The following is a 27,861-nucleotide window of genomic DNA, read 5'->3' on the forward strand; positions in this document are numbered from 1 at the left end:
ACACACACACACACACACACACACACACACACACACACACACACACACACACACACACAGAGAGAGAGAGAGAGAGAGAGAGAGAGAGCTGCTTTTCAGAGTCACTGTCAAATACACACTGAAACTGTCTGATTACATCTTACAAGAAAGTTTTAATTCTTTTCAAAAGACACCATATTTGATGATACATTTGTATTAAATCATAAAACATAGAATCCAGACAAATATAAATAAAAAACAAACTTTAGCGAAAAATAAAAAAATATTGGGCCCTAAATTAAAAGGTAGCTTACGTTACTCTGTGGAGTTTAATTGTGAACAAAAAAATTATGGATTAAATGTATAAAAATACAAACCTCAGGATATCAGTCATTTACAATATCCAGCATCTTAGATAATAGTCCAGAAACAGGGAATATAGCAGATGCACTGTTGACATGTCTAGTTAAGAGGTTTTAAACATGATTTAGAGATATATGTGGTATAATGTCCCGCTCCAGTGCAGTAGGTGTCGGTGTGCAACTGTTCAGCTGTTACAAACCCTCCTGTAAAACACACGAAGAAGAGGAAAACGAAAGCAACAACACCTGTAAACACCTGAACCCTGTACCAATGTTGCTCACTGGATTTGATTTCATCTATGATCCAGAAAACATTTCTACAGATGTCAATTTAGCACAATGGCTACCAAATATAATAACACTCGCGACCATTTCTGTGTTTAATCCACAATCCATCGAGACCAGCGAGAGATTCTGAGAACGACGCGCGCGGACTGACAACAAGCGGAACTGAGTTTAAAATACTTATAAATTCACTTCTTAGTGGACAAGCCTGCAAGTAAGTTTAATACATTCACCGTTAAAGTAATTTGTAATTATTAGGAACTGCATATTGTACATTAAGCGTGATTTAAATGTGAAGTTACAGAAGCTGTTCTTCTGCTACTCCGAACAGAAGAAGAATCTGCCAGAAATTACAATATTTTGAAGTAGAAACACTAAAAGTTTATTGAGAAAGGGTTATTGAAAACAAATATGTTTTTGAAAGTTTTCTCCCATTTCCTCTTCCGTGTTCGGCTGTTGTTTTCGTGATGTGAAATCGAAAGTATTTTTGAAGCAGACATTTACAGTAGAAAGACAGATGAAGCCTAACGCCAATGAACAACAATCTGCTGTTATTAAACTGAATATTTCAGTTCATATAACAATTATGATTAACAGTTATACAGTATGTCTTGTCTATTATAATTCTGGTTACTTTTACTCAATCAGTTATTTTAGGATAATTTTAAAGTAATGAAATCAACCACCGTTGTGAACTTGAAGTAATGATTAAATGACATTTAATCGATTTGAACGATTAATTTAAACGATTCAACAATTAATAAAGATTGGGTAAATATGAGTGTAAAATGATATTATACTGTAATAGAGAATATAACAAATTGGGTTCAGTTTTCCCAGCACAGTGTAAATTTCTGTTCCCCAATTAATTCATATTTAGAGTCAGTTAAACTCATTAAACAATCAGAAAAGATTAAGACCATTCGGTTATTTTACGTGGCAATATATTTGTCTGTAACTCACTTTATTTTATACATTGTTTTTGCTGTTGTTGATGATAACTCCGCATTAGATAAGATGTTGTTCATCTGTGTAAAATGGTGTGATTTGCAGGTGATGCTGAAGGATTGAGTGTTGCAGAAAGCAGTGCTGGTCAGTTTCCAGGGTCAGTTTAGCTGCAGTATGTCAGAGGAAAGAGGAAAGGACTCTCTCTCTCAGATGAGTCTCTCAGAGAAACACAGGTAAGACTGCGTCTGTTTCACACTAGCAGTTTAAACTCCACTGGACTTTGTGTTTCCCTGTCAATAACACAACTTTACGCTTTGCTTTATATTTGCAAATGCTTTGCACAACTTCAATTTTAAACGTCTTATATTAACTCTGACATTGTCTATAAAGCCCTGTTTGCTCTAAAGAAAATATCACAGTTAATAATTTGTTATTTAGCTTCTAGATGCTGATTTAATCCAAATAAATGACTTTAGTTTTTAGATCATAAAATTATTGATAGACATTAGAAAACAACTATACACTTAATTTAATTCAAGTATGCTAACAAAACTGTGTCGCACAGACATTTCTGCTCTCTATTCTGTCAATGAACAAAAACTTGACATGTTCTCTTAAATTATGGTCAAGTATCTTTTAAATCCTCAACATATTTAATCTCACTCGTGTATATTAAAGAAGTGGTTAAACTAGCCAGTAAAAAAAATTATGGTTAACTATAAAACTGTAAATTATGTGAGTGTGTGTAACCGGTGGCTCGCGACACCAGTTATGCACTTGTCTGCGTTGTGTGTGTAGCTTTGTCGAGACAGACACGGGACAACAGGCGGCAGTTTTGCTGGATCTTTTATCTGATAATAATATACAAACAAATGTAATCAGCCTTTTTAGTGAATCACCCTCAAAGATCTCTCTTCAGTGCATCAACAATGCCAAGAGGAATAAATCACATAGAATAAAATACATGTAACAGAAAACATACCTGATAATAATATACAAACAAATGTAATCAGCCTCTTTAGTGAATCACCCTCAAAGATCTCTATAAAACAAATGTGATGTACACTCGTCACATGTGCTCTCATTTCCACATTTAGGCCCAGATGCAAAAATATAACTTAAAGGGCACCTATTATGACATTTAAAATGTTCCTAATGTTGTGTAGGGAGTCCCCAACAACAGTTTTACGTACATGCAATGACAAAAAACACTTTTGTTGTCGTATAATATGCATTTATTTTTACCTGATTTGCTCACCGACTCCCAAATGAATCGTTCAACGACTCATTTTTCAAACCCCTCCTTTGCGCGACGCTAATCTGCGTTGATTGGTCAGATGACCCAGCAGTGTTTACATAGATAATACTTATTGTTTAACACGGAGTACAATGATGCTTTTATCAATTAAATTGTGTTATAATAATTATTATAGTCCACTGCTTTGTAGTTTGTAGTAAAAAACTAAAAATAAGATAAAGAATGTAATGTTATGTTAGCGAGCATAGCCAGTTCATATTGTAAAAGCACAATCAGTCTTTGTTTGCGTTAGCCCGATGCATAAACATAACGTTTTTAAAAAAATAAAAAAAATAAAATGTAGTTACGTTACTACGAGGTATTACTCTAATCTTTAAGACAACTCCGAAAACAACGACAAACACTTCACATATCTCAATACAATTGCCATTGAAGACCTAGAAGCTAAACGGTGCTTACACAACAAACAAAATAATTATTAAGCATGCTACATAAAACATAAAAGCAACAATTATTAATACACTTACAGGTTGTGATACGGAGGAGGAAGCTGATGCAAATACACTTGGAACTGAACCTTCCTTCAATATCAGCCGGCTCGCGAATCCAAGTTTGAGTGCATTTAAGTTGGTAAAGCAATCGTCTTGAAAATGGCGCGAACAAAGCACAAGGCTCGGACTATACTTCTGTGGTATAGTTGTGTATACGAATTGTAGCCACTTAGTCTTCAAATGCTCCTCCTTGGGCAGATGAAAAAAGTTTGCTTTTGAGTCGCACTTCAGAACACAGCGTCTCGTCGCCATGATGTTTTCCCTGCTGGCCTTGGAGCGCAATAAGTGGGCGTATCGTATTCAAATAACTTGACAAGTTGACGTCATCTAGTCAGAGAAAAAGCTTCGGTCTTCTAACGATTCATAAAAATGACTCAGAGTCGACTCTTACTTTTGAAAGACAATAACTTTATATACGGTGCACTTTCATATTTCAAACTTTGCAGGATGTTTTTGTTCACTTAGAGCTATGTTACACACTACATGAAAGGTAAATTTCAAAATTCCATAATAGGTGCCCTTTAAACAAGATGAAATGACAAAAATAACCTCACAGATAGGTAAAATAATATTATATACATAAATTAGAGTGAAAATATAGACATAAAAGGTACAATTAAAATAAAGATTAATTAAGATTAACAGGAGCCCAAAATAACTCACCTCTTCAGTGCATTAACAATGCCAAGAGGAAGAGGAGGAGACAGAACAGGAAATTATATTGACTTATGACGTCACATCAATTAAAGGGGAAAGGCACTCACTAAACTTAGGCAATTATATCAGTTGTATGTAAACATACAATTTTGTGTAATTTCTCATAAACTATACGTACATTAAACAGTACACTTTCTGTACCTGTTACATGTGTATTTCTGTGGAGGATTAGATAAAGACACAGATGTGTTTTAGACACAGTTGATCCTCCTTTACTAAAGTGTGTTCTCTCTCTCTGTTCTTTGTGTGATCAGTGTAAGATCAGGCTCACATGTGTCCAGCTCTGTGTCTCTGAAGAGTGACCGGTCTAAAGGTGGAGGAGGACCAAACTTCAGTGAGAAAACACCATCATCTAATAAAAGGTAATTTGTGTGTTTATATTACATTATAGGGTTGTATTATTTGTCCACAGTGGTGTATGTGATTAAACTTGACTGAATAAAACAATAAATCACAATAAAACTCAATTCCTGGGAACCTTATGAAACTTATACCAGTAACACAATTACACAGGCAGCCACAAGGAGGCATAAATTGAAGGCAAAAATAGATCATGCAACTAAACATGTCCATCCATCTAACCATGGCCATAAATGAACAAATACACAGATATACTGCATTTGACTATTTGCAACATTAAACCTTTTCAAATGAGACTAAGTATCTCCTGTAGTAAAGTGTGTTCTCTCTGTTCTTTGTGTGATCAGTGTAAGATCAGGCTCACATGTGTCCAGCTCTGTGTCTCTGAAGAGTGACCGGTCTAAAGGTGGAGGAGGACCAAACTTCAGTGAGAAAACACCATCATCTAATAAAAGGTATTTTGTGTTACTTTTTGTCACACGTTGACAGTGTTTAAAAGTTGTATCAGTGAATACCAATCATGAAACATGTTCAGATCAAATATTTGTCAGAGTATTCACAGCTAATGCTTATTTCTCTTTCTGTAAAATATCAGTTAGTGTTTTATTTTACTAATTTGATTACAGGCTTCAATGTGGGACATTAGACTCAGACGTTCAGACTCACAGGAACCACGAGAATTTCAAAGACAATCTTCTAGGGATCTTCCAGGTAGGAAAACACATTTTTATAAATGTTTAATATTTCTAACAAACAAATATGTTATTGAATAAAGACATTTAATTAAATTTTTCTTGATCACTTATTTTTCCTTTTAAACCCATTTTAGCACAACTTGGTTATTAGCATGTTAGTCTTTTAACTGAATTTTCTTTTATGTACATGTATTATAATTATTGAATAAATAGTGTTGACCAAATGTAAATGTACAATTTGACTTAAATTTTGTTATTCTGTCATTTCTCTTACTTTTGTTTGTAGGATCTTGAGAGCAAAATAATCAAATTTCTGAGGAATGAACTGGAGAAGTTAAAGAAAATATTACAAAAAGAGAACACACAACACTTTGTGAAGGACTTTATTGAGAACAGATCCAGTATCAAGGAATCAGCTCTTGATCTCACACTACATTACCTGAGAGAGATGAAGCAATATGAAGCTGCTGATGCTCTAGAAGGTGAGAGACTCATGATCATCTGTCAGATTGTCTCTTATAAATGTAGGAGAGAAAATAAGACTAACACTATCTATGTTCTGTTCCTGTGTTTAGATGAGCTGTTCTTCATTCATCAGCTGAAGTGTGGCCTAAAGAAGAAGTATCAATGTGTGTTTGAAGGAGTTGCGAAGCAAGGTGACTCCACACTTCTGAATAACATCTACACAGATCTCTATATCACTCAGGGTGGCAGTGAACAGGTCAATACTGAACATGAGGTGAGACAGATTGAAGCTGCTTCCAGGCGTCATGAAGCACAAGAGATACAGGTTGAATGCACACATTTGTTTGAAGCGCCTGAACAAAACAAGGAGATCCGAACTGTACTGACAAAAGGAGTCGCTGGCATCGGGAAATCAGTCTCTGTGCAAAAGTTTGTTCTGGACTGGGCGGAAGGAAAAGAGAATCAAGATATCAGCTTCATATTTCCTCTTCCATTCAGAGAGATGAACTTAAAGGAGAAAGAAAAACTAAGTTTGATGGACCTTATAACTACATTTTTCCCAGAGACAAAAGGACTGAACCTTACAAGAAGGAATCAGTTCAAAGTGCTGTTCATCCTTGATGGACTGGACGAATGTCGCCTTCCTCTGAAGTTTGATTGTAATCAGACGTGGCGTGATGTATCGTCACCAGCCTCTCTGGATGTTCTCCTAACGAACCTCATGAAGGGAAATCTGCTTCCTTCTGCTCTCATCTGGATCACCACCAGACCAGCAGCTGCCAGTAAGATTCCTCCTGACTGCATCGACCGGCTGACAGAGATACGAGGATTCAGCGACGCACAGAAGCAAGAGTACTTCAAAAAAAGATTCACTGATCAGAATCAGGCCAACACAATCATAGATCATGTTAAACAATCAAAGAGTCTCTTCATCATGTGCCACATCCCCGTCTTCTGCTGGATTTCAGCCACTGTTCTCCAGAACATACTGGAGGAGAAAAGAAATAATGATGTGAAAAACACTCAGGCTGATGAGATCTCTAAAACTCAGCAGCAATCAAACACTGAAGACACTCCCAAGACTCTGACACAAATGTACACACACTTTCTTCGCTTTCAGATCCAGCAGAGCCACCGAAAGTATGATGGAGAATACACACCAGATGTTTCCTGGGATAAAGACGCCATCCTTTCACTGGGGAAACTGGCATTTCATCAGCTGGAAAGAAGCAACCTGATCTTCTATGACACAGACCTGGAAGCCTGTGGTCTTGACGTCTATAAGGCATCAGTGTACTCAGGCATGTGTACCCAGATCTTTAAGGAGGAAACAGGGATCATTCTTGGGACCATGTACTGCTTTGTTCACTTGAGCATTCAAGAGTTTATTGCAGCCCTTTATGCACATCTGTTTCTAGACATCAACAAGACAAGTGTGTTTGATCATGAGTCTACAGAACCGGAAAACAGAAATGAAACCATGATTGATTTTCTCAAGACTGCAGTGGACAAGGCGCTCGAGAGTGACAATGGACACCTGGACCTTTTCCTTCGCTTCCTCCTCGGTCTGTCACTCCAGTCCAATCGACGACTCTTACGAGGTCTGTTGACACAGCAATACGGCAATGACCAGAGCAACAAGGAAATAGTTCAGTACATCAAGCAGAAATTAGAAGATAATCGTCCTGCAGAGAGATCCATCAATCTGTTCTACTGTCTGAATGAACTGAATGACCAAACTCTGGTGAAAGAGATTCAGACCCACCTTAGCAAAGGAAGTCTCTCATCTGGTGACCTTTCACCTGCCCAGTGGTCTGCGTTAGTCTTTGTGTTGTTGACATCAGAGGAAGAGCTGGAGGAGTTTGAGCTTCAGAAATTCAAGAAATCAGACGAGTGTCTCATTAGATTATCGGCAGTCATCAAAACCTCCAGAAGAGCCCTGTAAGTCTTTTAATATATTTTGTCATGTTTAGCTCTCATCTGAAAAATGCATTTATCTACATTACTCTATAGTGATTCCCCATCATAAACATGAACCTATACCTGTAAAGCCTGACATCGCGCCTTTTTTTGTGTGTAGACAGTTTATCAAACCTTAAGACAAAATATAAAATACCATGTAAAAATGTTTGCATGTTTGTTTTGTATCATATAATACACCATATTTGTATGACTTATAGAATATAATATATATATAAAAAATATATATATATATATATAAAAAAAAAATATATATATATATATATATTAGCTCATACTCATATTGAGGAAGAAAAAAAGACATATTTTATTCATATATCCAAACTGGGGGGAAATAATGTAATTTGGTACAGATGTTATTAATATTGCCAAAAAGTAAGATGAAATTCTGAAAGGTTATAGTATAAAACATTGAGATTTTTATAAAACAGGCTACTTAAATAAAGTACTTATATATTACCACATCATTTATTAGTTGTCCCTCTGTTTCTCCCAGTAATTAGATATTTTAAATGTTTATTTCTATGAGTAATTCTGTAGTTTAATGTAATATTATTTTAATGCAATATGTAGATCAAGAGATTTACAAATGAATATTTATCAAAAGCCTGTTGTATCATATCTGATGTACACTTTTTAAGATGTTTTTTCTACAAAAAAAGTTTTTTATCATTCAAAATCTCTCTTTTTTTTCATATAATCTTTTTGAATATTTTTCTAATTTAGTAATTACGTAAAATAATTATAAATTTCATTTCAGCAATTGTTAAGGATGCTTTTTTACTATCTTTAAATTAATGATATATCACCCATTGGCCACCCTGCTCTCTAACATATTTGCATCAGCCATCGATTGACCTTAATCTTGAAATATTAAAAACAAATACAATTTCTTAGGTTAAATCATTAAAGATTTTATGTCAAAGAGACAAGTACATGTGAATGGAGGCATTTTTAGAATTATAGTGAAAGGCCTTTAACCCTCTGGGGTCTGAGGTGTTTTCTGGGTCCTGGAGGTGTTCTGACATACACTGACATTTGAGCTTATTTCTGTTAATTGTGACATTTTCATGGCTAAAGTCTTATTAAACTGTATTCAGAACAAACTCTGCTACAATAATATGTCAGCAGCTTGTATGTGAAAGTTTGTAGTTTTGAGATAATAACTTTTATGCATGGTTTGTGAAATTTCTTTGAAATAATTGTCACTGAAATAAGGTCATGAAACCCATACTGATTATTTCTTCACAAGACTTTTGAAAATTGTATCACGTAGCCTAGAATATTTGAATCAAAATCATCCTGCATACTCATTCAGATAAAACAATATATTGATTTAAAATTTGTAAGACATGTCTTGTGTAAGAAAGCTGTATGCGAGGAAGGCGTGAACCACCCATGCATATTGATGTGCTTCACACCTGAGAAAGACAAAGACCCATAATGGCCCTATCAGGTGCTATCAGGCCATATCATTATGAGGAACCTTGCACAAAGAATGAGGAGTGAGTTTAAAAAAGAATGGCTTTTTGATTTTTTGGATTTATTTACAACACAACATAATCCAAAGATACACAACAATGGACAAAAAAGTACATTATTGAACACACTGATCACACCTTTGTGCCATTCCTGAAACATAGTACATACCTGTCATTTCCATATTGTTTGATTTTTCATTTTACCAAGTCAGCAAGACTTCATCAGTGTCATCTAGTCCCTGTAAAAAAACAGACAAAAAAACAACTGAGAACATATAAATATATTCCTTAGACGTTATGAAATGAGATTGGCGTAAAAACATGAAGCCTATGTTTGGCGCGTTTTGCTTTTCAAGACCCAAACCCACAGAGTGTGCAGAGAACATTATTGAAGCGATCGAACCGCTCCAAACTATGAAACATTATTGCTAGCACATTATAAACATCCAAGTTTGAGCAGATATCAATGAACACAGCATTTAACAGTAAACACTAGTCTAAACATTATAATATGCATCATAAATTTCATAGCCTACTTTTATACCATGCTGTATTTTATTATGAACATAAAAATATCCTTGTGTTGTATAGGCTATATTTATTTATCATTGAAAGGTTGCCTACTTGTCTATAGTTCATATTTCAACATGTTTCCATCAATTTCATAAATTTTAGTCAGGCACCAGTTCAACTATGTGAAGTTAATATTGTTGAATATTAAGTGTCCCTAACTAAGCAAGACAGAGGCAACAGTGGCAAGAACCTAAACTCCATCAGGTGACATAATATGGAAGTAAAATAATGACAAATGTTTTTGAAATAAAAAATTCTGTTGAATTGCACTACTTGAAAAAAATATGCATTGCATTAACCATGCTTGCATTTTAATGCATTGTATTTTTAGGCCTTGCATTTTTTTATGAGCTAAAATTCAACATGGTTGTATATTTAAGCTGTGAATATTACAATTCAAAACATTTCAAACACATTTTCATTCATAAATATTCAATAATCCATTTTCACCTTTCATAGTTCACTTCCAAAATATTCAAACTGTTAAAAAATACAACCTATAATATTCAACGGGCAATTTTCGGTCCACTTTATTTCGCTTCATAAATTCGCTTCCACAAATTCAGTGGTTCAAATTCGACAGTAAATTCAACAGTGACCTCCAGGAACTGCAGGAAAAGCAGTAGAATACCGAGCATAATCTCCATCTGCTGTTAATCAACCTCACCAGCAGGGGGTGCAAGCGCGTGTTGTTGACGAAGACCAGAGCAACAGTTAGAGCAAGCCACATTCATTCATTCATAAAAACTGATTTATAGAAATGTAAGTGTATTTGTGATTATTATGAGGGCTGTTTTTATGTTTAATTCAGTGTCTTCACGGTCCCTGTGTAGTCTACATGCATCTTTCTCTACGTGAACAAGATTATAACGTTATTCCCCCGATGCTGATGTACAGAACAAATGTTACATTTGAGGTAGACATATATTTCTCTTGGTTGTTTTGCCTTAACTTTATATCGCGACGATGTGCTGCAGTACTGGGGTTTCCCTCAATAATTCAGGATTGCTGGACATAAAAAACGCTTAACGTATACTAATGGACTAATACAGTGATATAAAAGACCAAACTCGCACCTTATTGATAAGGCTGTACTATATGGCTACAGGCAAGCAGATGGACTCAGAATATGAACTTAACGCGCAAGCAAAGTTTCACGCTAAGCGTTTCCCAGTTACATAACTTACTGGCTAATGGCTATAAAGTTGGCTTGACGTTGGACATTCGCACATTTAGGGACCGTCTCTAAAGTTACATACGACATTGGTATACACATTTCTAACTTCAATAGCAAACTTCTATTTATATGAATAAATATAAAAAATGTAAAAGGTGTGCATCATGCCTGACACCTACATGAACACTTACAGTTGTTTTTATGACTGCAAGTCATTCTCTTCCAATGCTATTGAAGTTAGAAACGTGTATACCAATGTCGTATGTAACTTTAGAGACGGCCCCTAAATGTGCGAATGTCATGCCAACTTTATAACCATAGATATATCTATGTTTATAACCAGTATGACTGGGAAACGCGTGAAACTTTGCGTGTTAAATTCATATTCTGAGTCCATCTGCTTGCCTGTAGCCATATAGTACAGCCTTCTCAATAAGGTGCGAGTTTGGTCTTTTATATCACTGTATTAGTCCATTAGTATACGTTAAGCGTTTTATATGTCCAGCAATCCTGAATTATTGAGGGAAACCCCAGTACTGCAGCACATCGTCGCGATATAAAGTTAAGGCAAAACAACCAAGAGAAATATATGTCTACCTCAAATGTAACATTTGTTCTGTACATCAGCATCGGGGGAATAACGTTATAATCTTGTTCACATAGAGAAAGATGCATGTAGACTACACAGGGACTGTGAAGACACTGAATTAAACATAAAAACAGCCCTCATAATAATCACAAATACACTTACATTTCTATAAATCAGTTTTTATGAATGAATGAATGTGGCTTGCTCTAACTGTTGCTCTGGTCTTCGTCAACAACACGCGCTTGCACCACCTGCTGGTGAGGTTGATTAACAGCAGATGGAGATTATGCTCGGTAATCTACTGATTTTCCTGCAGTTCCTGGAGGTCACTGTTGAATTTTCTGTCGAATTTGAACCACTGAATTTGTGGAAGCGAATTTATAAAGCGAAATAAAGTGGACCGAAAATTGCCCGTTGAATATTATAGGTTGTATTTTTTAACAGTTTGAATATTTTGGAAGTGAACTATGAAAGGTGAAAATGGATTATTGAATATTTATGAATGAAAATGTGTTTGAAATGTTTTGAATTGTAATATTCACAGCTTAAATATACAACCATGTTGAATTTCAGCTCATAAAAAAATGCAAGGCCTAAAAATACAATGCATTAAAATGCAAGCATGGTTAATGCCATGCATATTTTTTTCAAGTAGTGCAATTCAACAGACTTTTTTATTTCAAAAACATTTGTCATTATTTTACTTCCATAACATAAATAGAGAAAAAATCCTATAGCTATAAAAGCTTTACACAAATATTGTTTTCAAACATGCTTCATTTTATCTAGGAAATTTGTCACTGATTAAATATACTAATGCACAGGATATAGTAGTTTTTGAAGATGAATGTTAGTTTACCTCAGCCTCTGTGCTGTATATGCTGTTTATGTACAAAATAAATGGAAAATGTATTTAATATTTGTATATAGAACATGTATTGTATGTGTTCCATCTAATTCTGTGTTGTGACTTATTGTAGGTTGAATGATTGTAACTTAACAGACAAAAGCTGTTCAGCTCTGGCTGCAGTTCTTGGATCAGACACCAATCTGAAAGAGCTGAACATGAACAGTAATAATCTGCAGGATTCAGGAGTGGAGCTGATCTGCACTGGACTGAAGAATATAACGTGTAAATTGGAGATACTGAGGTAAGTTGAGCCACAGGAGTCACATGACTAGAGTGAGGTGCGATGACTGACAGGACGATGCCGGAGGCAAAAGCGCAAGAGAACCTTTGTGAAAAATTCAAAGATCTTTTATTTATTTGTTACAACGTGGGTATGCCATATCAATCCTGTCATTTTGCTATTTTATTGTTGTTGTGTTTTTTCGTCGAGAAATATTGAAGTGACATTAAGCATTCATTTTGTTCCAAGAAAAGGAAAGATCTAACATTTAATATCAGAATAAGAGCTACAGATCCTGAGGGCCATTGGCAAGTATCTTTTCTTGTAAAATAAGTGCTCCACACGGCTCTGGGGGGTTAATAAAAAAGCTAGTTATTTTAGTCGATGCAGTTTTAAATAAGGATATTTTTCTTACACAAACCCATCGCTTCACTTCAGAAGGCCTTTATTAAGCCCCCAGAGCACTTTTATCATGGATGGATGCACTTTGATGGAAAAATATACAGCCATTCACTGCCATTATAAAGCTTGGAAGAGCCAGGACATATATTTAATATAATTCCGATTGTATTAATCTGAAAGTAGAATGTCATATACACCTAGGAGGACTTGAGGGTGAGTAAATCATGGGCTAATTTTCGTTTTTGTGTGAACTATCCCTTTAACAAGACGACTAAGATGGGCTTCCTTGTTGTAGAGGCGACTGGAAGAGCGATCATTCATATTTATATTGTTCAGGTTTAACTGATTATTCAGCTGAATGTTTTCCTCTCTGTTCTAGACTCTCTAACTGCAGTGTGACAGAAGAAGGTTATAAAGCTCTGGCCTCAGCTCTGAGATCAAACCCTTCACACCTGATAGAGCTGGATCTCACAGGGAATGATCCTGGAGAATCAGGAGTGAAGGAGCTCAATGATTTACTACAGGATCCAGACTGTCAACTGAAGACACTGAGGTGAGACGGAATCTAATAATTAACTAAATTAGTTATTTGGAGGCTAAATATTCATAACATATCCATATATACCTTCGACCCTCATGCTTATCTTGCACAAATGATTGATTCTTTTTCATAAAGCAAACTTAAAATAGTTTAAACTCAGTTACTCTGGCAACTTATGCTGGGAAACTAGCCTGGTCCAGGGCAGGCTAACTGTCAGGCTAAGCCTCAGTTGTTGCACAGATCCTCTGCACAGATCCTCTAACACTGACCAATAGGAACACAATGACTGATATTCTCTCATACCATTATTTGACTTTATTAACCACTATCAGTCCAAAAATAAATATACAAGAAAATCAACTTAAATAAGGCTACAATGATAAATAAAATAATATAGACCTACAAACGTGTTAAATTGTATATGAAATGTTTATGTTATCGTTGTTATATATATATATATACATCCTACAGTTTTTCTTTTCTTACTGGCTGAATGTATTGTGCCCAAGATTTAATTAGATAGTTTTAAAGATTTATGAATACATTTCTCTCTGGTTTTAATTGGCAGCTGTAGTACATTTTTATGGTTATTAGAAGAACATTAGAACATTACAATCTAAAATAGAATAAAAAAGCTTATTAAAGCAGAAGTTAAAATCACAACATTTACAATAAATAATTGCAAAAGCACAGATTACATTTTAACTGGCAAGATTAATCTGTGCTTAGTAATTGGACTATATTAGACTTGATTTACCCCATTATAATAGTCCATTTACAGTTATTTCTATCATAAAAAATACACTTATTTGTTGGTTTAAAATTCTAAATAATGCACATCTAATGTCCAACAACAAATGTTTTAGCATATATATATATGTACTTTATTATGTCTTTCAATTCAAACACATTTAGTACAAATGTACAGTTAAAGACATAATATTTTCTTATTTTTCCTTCTACTTTTTTTCTTTTGTGATAATACCCACCAACACATAATTGGAACAATAACCAATAAGTACATAGTTAGACACTTTTACATATGAAAAAAAGAGAAAAATTAAACATTCACATATTTATATCAAACTCTTATAATGACACATAATTCCTAATAAGTTATTCAAGTAATATTATTTAAATATCAAATATTAAATAATTAAACAAATAAAATGACAAATAACTAGAATTAAAAGGGAGGGAATGTTATTTAGTTATAGGCTAATATGTATTCCTTTATTTTATGGAATATTCTTTGATTTTAGAGTTGCACATATCTTTTCAAAATGTATACTTTTGCTCTTAATTTCATGTTATCCTCTCCATAATGTACCGTATAAACTAAATCCAACCAAACATTCTTGCTTTCTCCAAAAAAAAAAAAAAAAAAAAAAAAAAAAAAAATTGCTTTAAAAGCTGTGATTCTCATTATTCTAAATAGGTATAAGTCATCTTTATTAAGTAGCTTAGGTCCTAAACCCAAAACTATATTTTGTATCTTTATTTTATTTGGTTTCTTAAATTCTTCCCTGAATTACTTCCGTTTAATTAAGGCCCGAGCACCGATGGTGTGAGGACCCTCTTGGAATTGCTCTGTTTATTATTAGGGCCCAAGCCTTGAAAAGGCGAAGGCCCTATTGTTTTTCTCCGGATTATTAGGGCCCAAGCCTTGAAAAGGCGAAGGCCCTATTGTTTTCCTTCGGATTATTATTATTATTATTATTATTATTATTAGGGCCCAAGCCTTGAAAAGGCGAAGGCCCTATTGTTTTCCTCCGGATTATTAGGGCCCAAGCCTTGAAAAGGCGAAGGCCCTATTGTTTTTCTTAGGATTATTAGGGCCCAAGCCTTGAAAAGGCGAAGGCCCTATTGTTTTTCTTGGGATTATTATTTATTCTTCTTCTTCTTCTTCTTCTTCTTTATTATTATTATTTTACTACCTTTTGGGCACTTTTGGGGGCCTTAACATGCTCAAAAACTCTTGAAATTTTGCACAAATGTCAGAACCTGCGGCCATCAGGGCCGCGCTGAAGCTGGTACCCGGGCGTGGCAGGGGGGCTCGGCAGCGCCCCCTGGAATGGGATTCAAAAACATGTCCATATATCAAACACGCTTGCATGTAATAATATGAAACTCGGTACACATATAGATTATTATTATTATTATTATTATTAGGGCCCAAGCCTTGAAAAGGCGAAGGCCCTATTGTTTTCCTCCGGATTATTAGGGCCCAAGCCTTGAAAAGGCGAAGGCCCTATTGTTTTCCTCCGGATTATTAGGGCCCAAGCCTTGAAAAGGCGAAGGCCCTATTGTTTTTCTTAGGATTATTAGGGTCCAAGCCTTGAAAAGGCGAAGGCCCTATTGTTTTTCTTGGGATTATTATTTATTCTTCTTCTTCTTCTTCTTTATTATTATTATTTTACTACCTTTTGGGCACTTTTGGGGGCCTTAACATGCTCAAAAACTCTTGAAACTTTGCACAAATGTCAGAACCTGCGGCCATCAGGGCCGCGCTGAAGCTGGTACCCGGGCGTGGCAGGGGGGCTCGGCAGCGCCCCCTGGAATGGGATTCAAAAACATGTCCATATATCAAACACGCTTGCATGTAATAATATGAAACTCGGTACACATATAGATCTCATCGGGCCGAACAACTTTCGTGCTCTAAGTTTTACGCCAGCCCAACAGGAAGTCGGCTATTATGGGCTGTATGGAAACGCATGTTCTGGCATTTGAAACACTTCTCCCAGAGAATTCATCCGATGACCACGAAACTCGGTGTGCATGAAGTCAAGACATGGAGGATGCTAAATTGTGGACGGATTTTTGATACCTCGAACGGTTTGGCCGTGGCGAGGAAACGAATTTATGATTAAAAAAGGATGCATAAAGTGTGTTATAACTTAGTTATAGTTTTACCTACAGTTACAAAACTCAGCGTGTATTTTGATCTTATCAAGCCGAACAACTTTCTAATTTACAGTCATTAGCTCCTAACCAACAGAAAGTCAGATATTGTGGTTTGAATGTGAATTGTGTCTCTCTCTGTCTGTCTGCCATTCTGTGTGTGTGTGTCTGTCTGTGTGGGGTGGAGAGGGGAGGGGGGGATCTGTGTATGTGTGTGTGTGTGTGTGTGAGGAGGGGGGCTAGTTTAGTTTAACCCTTTCTCTGCTGTGTGCAAAATCTCTGGCACTTTTGAGGGCCTTAACATGCTCAAAAACTCTTGAAATTTTGCACACAGGTCAGAACCCGCGGCCATCAGGGCCAGGCTGAAGCTGGTATCCGGGCGTGGCATGGGGGCTCGACAGCGCCCCCTGGAATGGGATTCGAACACTTGTCCATATATCAAACACGCTTGCATGAATAAGTATGAAACTCGGTACACATTTAGATATCATCGGGCTGAACAACTTTCGTGCTCTAAGTTTTACGCCAGTCCAACAGGAAGTCGGCTATTATGGGCTGTATGAAAATGCATGCCCCTGGAATTTGATATACTCCTCCAAGAAAAATTATCCTATCGCCACGAAACTCGGTCAGCATGAAGTCAAGACATAGAGGACGCTAAATTGCAGACGGATTTTTGATATCTCGAACGGTTTTGCCGTGGCGAGGAAACGAAGTTATGGCGAGAAAAGAAAAACACAATGTGTTATAACGTCTTCATACATTTATTGATCTTGATGAAACATCAGCAGTGTGTTTGTTGTAAGAGGGCGATCACATGGATGTGACTATTGTGAGTCAAAGTTATAGCGCCACCAACTGGCAGCAGGAAGTGTGTTACTTTCAAGATACTTTTGACTATAGTGGGAGGGGGGGGTATTTTTACCTACAGTCACAAAACTCGGTCTGTATATTGTGCTTATCGATCCGGACAACTTTCTCATTTACAGTCATTAGCTCCGACCAACAGGAAGTCAGATATTTTGGTTTGAATGTGGTTTTGTCTTTCTCTGTGTGTGTCTCTGTGTTTGTCTCTCTCTGTGTGTGGGGAGGGAGGGAGGGCACACACACAGACAGCCCCCCCTTTTCTGTGTGTGTTTGGAGGGGAGCAGAAAGACTCACACTGATACAAGCTCTAAAGCAGACTTCTTCTCGACAGTCAAAGCGGGGTTACGTTATTGCCCGTCTTGCACAGGAACCCGAAAGGCAACGGGGTTGCGGCTTTTTATATATATATATATATATATATATATATATATATATATATATATATATATAAATAAATATAGCTGCAAGCAGCGATGGAGGGCCCAAGCCGGTGGCAGCGCCTTGGGCCCGTAATCGCTGCTTGCAGCTATATTTATTTATATATATAGCTATATATATATATATATATATATATATATATATATATATATATATATATATATAGAGGCCGATCACATGGATGTGACTATTGTGAGTCAAAGTTATAGCGCCACCAGCAGGAAGTGTGTCACTTTCAAAATGCTTTGAAATCACCCTCTTATTTTTACCCGATTTGCTTCAAACTTCATCTGTATAATGTAAACACACGGCAGATGTGGACCTGTGAAAGGATTATTGATATCTTAAATACTGTTGCCATGGCAACGCATCAAACTTTAATATTCTTTTTTAAAGTTTTTGAGACTCTTAGCATACTTGAAATTGCATGAAACTCGACAGACACTTTACATTTATTGCCTAGTACACTTGTGCAAAGTTTCAGAAACGGGCGTGGTAAGGGGCTCAGTAGCGCCACCTTTAGTCAAAAATGGGGTATTAGTTTTACCTACAGTAACAAAAATCGGTATCTATATTTATCTCCACGAGCCGGACAACTTTCTAATTTACAGTCATTAGCTCCGACCAACAGGAAGTCAGATATTTTGGTTTGAATGTGATGTGATGGGAATTTTGCCAGTCTCTCTCAGTGTCTGTGTGTGTGAGAGAGGAGGGGGGCTTTATTTTAACCCTTTCTCTGCTGTATGGGAATTCTCTGGCACTTTTGGGGCCCTTAACGTGCTCGAAAACTCTTGAAACTTTACACACAGGTCAGAACCTGCGGCCATCAGGGCCGGCCTGAAGCTGGTACCCGGGCGTGGCAGGGGAGCTCAACAGCGCCCCCTTGAACGTGGTCCGAAAACTTGGTCCATATATCAAACACGTTTGCATGTAATAATATGAAACTCGGTACACATATAGATTTAATCGGGCCGAACAACTTTCGTGCTCTAAGTTTTACGCCAGTCCAACAGGAAGTCGGCTATTATGGGTTGTTTAAAAACGAATCCCCCTGGAATTTTATATACTCCTCCTAGAAAATTATTTCGATCGCCACCAAACTCGGTCAGCATGAAGTCAAGACATTGAGGATGCTAAATTGCGGACGGATTTTTGATATCTCGAACGGTTTGGCCGTGGCGAGGAAACGAATTTATGGCGAGAAAAGAGAAACACGATGTGTTATAACGTCTTCATACATTAACTGATCTTGATGAAACTTCAGTAGTGTGTTTTTTGTAAGAGGCCGATCACATGGATGTAACTAATGTGAGTCAAAGTTATAGCGCCACCAACTGGCAGCAGGAAGTGTGTTACTTTCAAGATGCTTTTGACTAAAGTGGGGGGGTTATTTTTTACCTACAGTCACAACGGTATGTATTTTGTGCACATCGAGCCGGACAACTTTCTCATTTACAGTCATTAGCTCCGACCAACAGGAAGTCAGATATTTTGGTTTGAATGTGGTTTTGTCTCTCTCTGACAGAGTTCCCCCTGCCATTCTGTGTGTGTGTGTGTGTGTGTGTGCGTGTGTGTGTGTCCGTCTGTCTGTCTGACACCCCCCCCCCCCCCCCCCCCTGTCTCTGTGTGTGTGGGGAGGGGGGCAGAAAGACTCTATTAAAAATAGGTATATTGTGCCATCTGGTGTTTTATACTATGTATACATGTGTTTTTTCTTTTAAACAAGTGTTTTAAAGTACAGTAATTTCAATTAATATATATACCACACTTCATAGGAATTTTCGGTGTTGTGTACTTACAATGGCTGCTGATTTCATGTGTCCGTTAAGTCCATGAGACTGTAGGGTGTCTAATTTTTAATTTTAGGTTTCAGAAGGGTGCTCACGCATACTTTGTGGTTGATATGTGCCCTCGATGTGCACTTTTGCAGAACCCACACTGATGCAAGCTCTAAAGCAGACTTCTTCTCGACAGTCAAAGCGGAGTTACGTTATTGCCCGTCGTGCACAGGAACCCTAAAGGCACCGGGGTGGCGGTTTTTATATATATATATATATATATAAATATAGCTGCAAGCAGCGATGGAGGGCCCTCGCACCCGTGCCACCGCCACCCGGTGGCTTTAGGAAGACAGAGTACGGTGGGCAATGTGCATTTAAGTAGGTAACTATAGGAGGAGTATGTCAAAGTCAGTCACAAAAATGTAATTTATCATATGGATAATAGCATGCGTTATCACTCAGATAAGTGTTTCTAGCATGTTTTAGCATGTTTCTAGCATGTTTAGAACTCAATGGCATATTAAATATGTCGCTAGTAATGCATCACAGTGTAAAACGTGTCAATTCCTGTCGTCGGTAGGTGGCGCTATTACTTTAACTTAAAATTGTCATGTAGATGTGTTCAGGGCAGGACTCTTATCAAGCGTGTGAAGTTTGGGGCAGATTGGACATCAATCAATCATTTATTTATATAGCACATTTAAACACAACCGAGGTTGACCAAAGTGCTTCACAAGCAATCAAAGAAACACAGTTGAACAAGTAAAACAGATACAGCATGCATATATAATACAAAAATAAGAACAAGCGAGCAGTAATAATATAGCAAGAAATAGTTATATAGTGTTAAAAGCCATGGAGAATAAATGAGTCTTTAGCTGAGTTTTAAAAATGCAAATAGACGGGGCATGCCTAATAAACATCGGAAGGCTATTCCATAGCTTCGGGCCAGCGGCAGCAAAAGACCGATCGCCACGTTTTTTTAGTTTTACTTTAGGAACTGTTAGGAGGCCGTGGTCACCGGATCTCAGGTTTCTAGATGGTGTATAAGGAACCAAAAGTTCAGTTAAATATTGCGGTGCCAGATTATTCAAAGCTTTGTAAACAAATAATAAGATTTTAAACTCAATTCGGTACTTGACTGGTAGCCAGTGAAGGGACATTAAAACAGGTGTTATATGGTCAAACTTACGCTTCCCTGCAAGTAATCTAGCGGCTGCGTTCTGAACTTGCTGCAGGCGGGAGATAGATGACTGAGTACTGCCATAGTACAATGAGTTGCAGTAATCAAGTCTACAGGTAATGAAAGCATGAATGGCTATTTCTAAGTTATTTCTTGAGAGAATGGATTTTATTTTACTGAGAAGGCGGAGTTGATAAAAACATGATTTGACTACAGCAGAAATCTGTTTATCAAATTTTAAATTTGAATCAAATAAGAAGCCCAAGTTCCTAACGCACTTTGAGTTATAAGGGGTGAGAGGGCCGAGGTCAAGGTCATAATCGCAGTTATCCTTGGGGCCGAACAGAATAAACTCAGTTTTGTTTTCATTTAGATGAAGAAAATTGAGGGAAAGCCATGTCTTAAGATCATTCAGGCAGTCTAACAGTGGCTGAAGAGAAGAATCATTATTGCATTGCAGGGGAAGGTAAAGTTGGGTGTCGTCAGCATATAAATGAAAGGAGACACCATATTTTTTAAAGATAGAGGCCAGAGGAAGTAGATATAGAGAGAATAACACCGGCCCAAGGATTGATCCCTGGGGGACACCACAATTAAGTGGTTTATTAGAGGATGAATATTGACCTAACTGAACAGTAAAACATCTATCTGACAGATAAGAGCGAAACCACTGTAAGACAGAGCCCCGAAGTCCTACACAAGACTCCAAGCGTGACAGAAGAATGTTGTGGTCTACTAAGTCAAAAGCGGCACTTAGATCCAAAAGGATCAGAGCCAATGGTTTGCCAGAATCTGTGATAAAGTATATGTCATTAAGAACTCGTAAAAGAGCAGACTCAGTGCTATGTAAAGTTTTAAAACCAGATTGAAAAACTTCATTGATTGAATTATTTAACAGGAAAGATTGTAATTGTACCAAAACTGCTTTCTCCATGATCTTTGAAATAAAAGGGAGATTTGACATTGCCTTCTTCAGTAACACCAACTTCCTGTTTCATTGCATTAGCGTGCTTTAGCACTTAGCTAATAATTGCTAGCATGTTTTAACATGTTTCTAACATGTATATAACTCAATGGCATATTTAATATTTTGCTAGTACTGCATCACAGTGTTAAACATGTCACTTCCTGTTGCCAGTAGGTGGCGCTATTACTATAACTGAAAAGTGTCATGTAGATGTGTTCAGGGCAGAACTCTTATCAAACGTGTGAAGTTTGGGGCAGATTGAACATCCAATGCCTGAGTTACAGCAAATTCCTATTTAATTGCAGTAATAGCATGCTTTAGCACTTAGCTAATGTTTGCTAGCATGTTTTAGCATGTTTCTAGTATGTTGTTAACATGTTTAGCACTTGCTGGCAATTTTTTATATGTTATAATGAGTCCAAAACAGTGTTAAACATGTCACTTCCTGTTGCCAGCAGGTGGCGCTATGACTGTAACTGAATTTGAGCATGGTCATGTGTTCAGGGCAGAACTCTTATCAAACGTGTGAAGTTTGGGGCAGATTGGACATTGTTTGCCTGAGTTACAGCAACTTCCTGTTTCATGTCGAAACATCAAAATTTGTCAGGGCGCCGAGGACACGCCCTTCGACGAAAACTCAAGATCTTCGCAATTTAACGTTGCAAAGGCCTTAAGATTACACTCACCAAATTTGAAGATGATCAGATTAAAACTGTAGGAGGAGTTCATTGAAGTATGAGGCCTGAAAATGGCAAAAACTGCACAAAAATCAGAGAGGAAGTTCAAAATGGCTGACTTCCTGTTGTGTGTAAGGCTATGCTTCAAGAGACTTTTTTGTAGGTATTGGGTCCTTACATGTATGTACCGAATTTCGTACACGTACGTGAAACGTAGCGGGAGGCGCACTCCGTTGAACCTTTATAGGTGGCGCTATCGAGCCATTTTGCCCCGCCTAATTCTGAAACGCATATCAGATGTCAATTTTCGCCGGTTCTGACGCGTGTGCAAATTTTCGTGAGTTTTCGTGCATGTTTAGGCCCTCAAAAATGCGATTAAATGCGGAGAATAATAATAATAATTAAAGCTGCAAGCAGCGATGAAAGGGCCCTCGCACCCGTGCCACCACCACCCGGTGGCTTTAGGAAGACAGAGCACGGTGGGCAATGTGCATTTAAGTAGGTAAAAATAGGAGGAGTATGTCAAAGTCAGTTACAAAAATGTCCTTGATTATGGGGATAATAGCATGCGTTATCACTCAGATAAGTGTTGCTAGCATGTTTTAGCATGCTTCTAGCATGTTTAGAACTCAATAGCATATTAAATATGTCGCTAGTAATGCATCACAGTGTAAAACGTGTCACTTTCTGTCGACAGTAGGTGGCGCTATTACTTTAACTTAAAAGTGTCATGTAGATGTGTTCAGGACAGGACTCTTATCAAACGTGTGAAGTTTGGGGCAGATTGGACATTGCCTTCTTCAGTAACACCAACTTCCTGTTTCATTGCATTAGCGTGCTTTAGCACTTAGCTAAGAATTGCTAGCATGTTTTAACATGTTTCTAACATGTATATAACTCAATGGCATATTTAATATGTTGCTAGTACTGCATCACAGTGTTAAACATGTCATTTCCTGTTGCCAGTAGGTGGCGCTATTACTATAACTGAAAAGTGTCATGTAGATGTGTTCAGGACAGGACTCTTATCAAATGTGTAAAGTTTGGGAAAGATTGGACATTGCCTTCTTTAGTAACAACAACTTCCTCTTTCATTGCATTAGCATGCTTTAACACTTAGCTAAGAATTGCTAGCATGTTTTAACAGGTTTCTAACATGTTTATAACTCAATGGCATATTTAGTATGTTGCTAGTACAGCATCACAGTGTTAAACATGTAATTTCCTGTTGCCAGTAGGTGGCGCTATTACTATAACTGAATATTCTCATGTACATGTGTTAAACATGAGAATATTCAACCGTGTGAAGTTTGGGGCAGATTAAACATCCAATGCCTGAGTTACAGCAAATTCCTATTTAATTGCATTAATAGCATGATTTAGCACCTAGCTAATGTTTGCTAGCATGTTTTAGCATGTTTCTAGTATGTTGTTAACATGTTTAACACTTGCTGGCGCTTTTTTGTATGTTCTTAGGAGTCCAAAACAGTGTTAAACATGTCACTTCCTGTTGCCAGCAGGTGGCGCTATGACTGTAACTGAATTTGAGCATGGTCATGTGTTCAGGACAGAACGCTTATCAAACGTGTGAAGTTTGGGGCAGATTGGACATTGTTTGCCTGAGTTACAGCAACTTCCTGTTTAATTGCAGTAATAGCATGCTTTAGCACTTAGCTAATGTTTGCTAGCATGTTTTAGCATGTTTCTAGTATGTTGTTAACATGTTAAGCACTTGCTGGCAATTTTTTATATGTTATTAGGAGTCCAAAACAGTGTTAAACATGTCACTTCCTGTTGCCAGCAGGTGGCGCTATGACTGTAACTGAATATTCTCATGTACATGTGTTAAACATGAGAATATTCAACCGTGTGAAGTTTGGGGCAGATTAAACATCCAATGCCTGAGTTACAGCAAATTCCTATTTAATTGCATTAATAGCATGATTTAGCACCTAGCTAATGTTTGCTAGCATGTTTTAGCATGTTTCTAGTATGTTGTTAACATGTTTAACACTTGCTGGCACTTTTTTGTATGTTATTAGGAGTCCAAAACAGTGTTAAACATGTCACTTCCTGTTGCCAGCAGGTGGCGCTATGACTGTAACTGAATTTGAGCATGGTCATGTGTTCAGGACAGAACGCTTATCAAACATGTGAAGTTTGGGGCAGATTGGACATTCAATGCCTGAGTTACAGCAAATTCCTATTTAATTGCAGTAATAGCATGCTTTAGCACTTAGCTAATGTTTGCTAGCATGTTTTAGCATGTTTCTAGTATGTTGTTAACATGTTAAGCACTTGCTGGCAATTTTTTATATGTTATTAGGAGTCCAAAACAGTGTTAAACATGTCACTTCCTGTTGCCAGCAGGTGGCGCTATGACTGTAACTGAATTTGAGCATGGTCATGTGTTCAGGACAGAACTCTTATCAAACGTGTGAAGTTTGGGGCAGATTGGACATTGTTTGCCTGAGTTACAGCAACTTCCTGTTTCATGGCGAAACATCAAAATTTGTCAGGCCGCCGAGGACACGCCCTTCGACGAAAACTCAAGATCTTCGCAATTTAACGTCGCAAAGGCCTTAAGATTACACTCACCAAATTTGAAGATGATCAGATTAAAACTGTAGGAGGAGTTCGTTAAAGTACGAGGCCTGAAAATGGCAAAAACTGCACAAAAATCAGAGAGGAAGTTCAAAATGGCTGACTTCCTGTTGTATTTAAGGCTATGCTCCAAGAGACTTTTTTGTAGGTATTGGGTCATTACATGTATGTACCGAATTTCGTACACATACGTGAAACGTAGCGGGAGGCGCACTCCATTGAACCTTTATAGGTGGCGCTATCGAGCCATTTTACCCCGCCCAATTCTGAAACGCATATCAGATGTCAATTTTCGCCAGTTCTGACGCGTGTGCAAATTTTCGTGAGTTTTCGTGCATGTTTAGGCCCTCAAAAATGCGATTAAATGCGGAAAATAATAATAATAATAATAATTAAAGCTGCAAGCAGCGATGAAAGGGCCCTCGCACCCGTGCCACCGCCACCCGGTGGCTTTAGGAAGACAGAGCACGGTGGGCAATGTGCATTTAAGTAGGTAAAAATAGGAGTAGTATGTCAAAGTCAGTTACAAAAATGTCCTTTATCATGGGTATAATAGCATGCGTTATCACTCAGATAAGTGTTGCTAGCATGTTTTAGCATGTTTCTAGCATGTTTAGAACTCAATGGCATATTAAATATGTCGCTAGCAATGCATCACAGTTTAAAACGTGTCACTTCCTGTCGACAGTAGGTGGCGCTATTACTTTAACTTAAAATTGTCATGTAGATGTGTTCAGGGCAGGACTCTTATCAAACATGTGAAGTTTGGGGCAGATTGGACATTGTCTTCTTCAGTAACAATAACTTCCCGTTTCATTGCATTAGCATGCTTTAGCACTTAGCTAAGAATTGCTAGCATGTTTTAACAGGTTTCTAACATGTTTATTACTCAATGGCATATTTAATATGTTGCTAGTACTGCATCACAGTGTTAACCATGTCACTTCCTGTTGCCAGTAGGTGGCGCTATTACTATAACTGAAAAGCGTCATGTAGATGTGTTCAGGGCAGAACTCTTATCAAACGTGTGAAATTGGGGCAAATTGAACATTCAATGCCTGACAGCAAATTCCTATTTAATTGCAGGAATAGCATGCTTTAGCACTTAGCTAATGTTTGCTAGCATGTTTTAGCATGTTTCTAGTATGGTGTTAACATGTTTAGCACTTGCTGGCAATTTTGTATATGTTAATTAGGAGTCCAAAACGGTGTTAAACATGTCACTTCCTGTTGCCAGCAGGTGGCGCTATGACTGTAACTGAATTTGAGCATGGTCATGTGTTCAGGACAGAACGCTTATCAAACGTGGGAAGTTTGGGGCAGATTGGACATTGTTTGCCTGAGTTACAGCAACTTCCTGTTTCATGGCGAAACATCAAAATTTGTCAGGCCGCCGAGGACACGCCCTTCGACGAAAACTCTAGATCTTCGCAATTTAACGTCGCAAAGGCCTTAAGATTACACTCACCAAATTTGAAGATGATCAGATTAAAACTGTAGGAGGAGTTCGTTAAAGTACGAGGCCTGAAAATGCCAAAAACTGCACAAAAATCAGAGAGGAAGTTCAAAATGGCTGACTTCCTGTTGTGTTTAAGGCTATGCTCCAAGAGACTTTTTTGTAGGTATTGGGTCATTACATGTATGTACCGAATTTCGTACACGTACGTGAAACGTAGCGGGAGGCGCACTCCGTTGAACCTTTATAGGTGGCGCTATCGAGCCATTTTACCCCGCCCAATTCTGAAACGCATATCAGATGTCAATTTTCGCCAGTTCTGACGCGTGTGCAAATTTTCGTGAGTTTTCGTGCATGTTTAGGCCCTCAAAAATGCGATCAAATGCGGAAAATAATAATAATAATAATAATAATAATAATAATAATAATAATAATAATAATAATAATAATAAACAGAGCAATTCCAATAGTGTCCTCGCACCATCGGTGCTCGGGCCCTAATAAACAGAGCAATTCCAAGAGGGTCCTCACACCATCGGTGCTCGGGCCCTAATAATAATAATAATAAACAGAGCAATTCCAAGAGGGTCCTCCCACCATCGGTGCTCGGGCCCTAATAATAATTAAAGCTGCAAGCAGCGATGAAAGGGCCCTCGCACCCGTGCCACCGCCACCCGGTGGCTTTAGGAAGACAGAGCACGGTGGGCGATGTGCATTTAAGTAGGTAAAAATGGGAGGAGTATGTCAAAGTCAGTTACAAAAATGTCCTTGATTATGGGGATAATAGCATGCGTTATAACTCAGATAAGTGTTGCTAGCATGTTTTAGCATGTTTAGAAGTCAATGGCATATTAAATATGTCGCTAGTAATGCATCACAGTGTAAAACGTGTCACTTCCTGTCGACAGTAGGTGGCGCTATTACTTTAACTTAAAATTGTCATGTAGATGTGTTCAGGGCAGGACTCTTATCAAACGTGTGAAGTTTGGGGCAGATTGGACAATTGCCTTCTTCAGTAACACCAACTTCCTGTTTCATTGCATTAGCGTGCTTTAGCACTTAGCTAAGAATTGCTAGCATGTTTTAACATGTTTCTAACATGTATATAACTCAATGGCATATTTAATATGTTGCTAGTACTGCATCACAGTGTTAAACATGTCATTTCCTGTTGCCAGTAGGTGGCGCTATTACTATAACTGAAAAGTGTCATGTAGATGTGTTCAGGACAGGACTCTTATCAAACGTGTAAAGTTTGGGGCAGATTGGACATTGCCTTCTTTAGTAACAACAACTTCCTCTTTCATTGCATTAGCATGCTTTAGCACTTAGCTAAGAATTGCTAGCATGTTTTAACAGGTTTCTAACATGTTTATAACTCAATGGCATATTTAATATGTTGCTAGTACAGCATCACAGTGTTAAACATGTCATTTCCTGTTGCCAGTAGGTGGCGCTATTACTATAACTGAATATTCTCATGTAAATGTG

General features: G+C 37.5%; 1 protein-coding gene across 1 annotated transcript in view; it reads left to right on the forward strand.

The window, feature by feature from the left end:
* The first annotated feature begins 549 nt into the window (after positions 1-549).
* The window catches only part of LOC306998032 (NACHT, LRR and PYD domains-containing protein 12-like), an 83,633-nt gene continuing 56,321 nt past the window's right edge, over positions 550-27,861 (forward strand). Inside the window, exons 1-9 of the mRNA XM_079611763.1 lie at positions 550-840; positions 1,680-1,807; positions 4,355-4,462; positions 4,808-4,915; positions 5,087-5,171; positions 5,442-5,637; positions 5,731-7,561; positions 12,401-12,571; positions 13,332-13,505. Coding sequence (XP_079467889.1) covers positions 1,749-1,807; positions 4,355-4,462; positions 4,808-4,915; positions 5,087-5,171; positions 5,442-5,637; positions 5,731-7,561; positions 12,401-12,571; positions 13,332-13,505 — 2,732 coding nt within the window. The 5' untranslated portion in view covers positions 550-840; positions 1,680-1,748. The remainder of the gene's footprint in view (positions 841-1,679; positions 1,808-4,354; positions 4,463-4,807; positions 4,916-5,086; positions 5,172-5,441; positions 5,638-5,730; positions 7,562-12,400; positions 12,572-13,331; positions 13,506-27,861) is intronic.

The sequence above is a fragment of the Phoxinus phoxinus genome (assembly GCF_949152265.1).
Source record: "Phoxinus phoxinus genome assembly, chromosome: 5".
NCBI classification, from domain to species: Eukaryota; Metazoa; Chordata; class Actinopteri; order Cypriniformes; family Leuciscidae; genus Phoxinus; species Phoxinus phoxinus.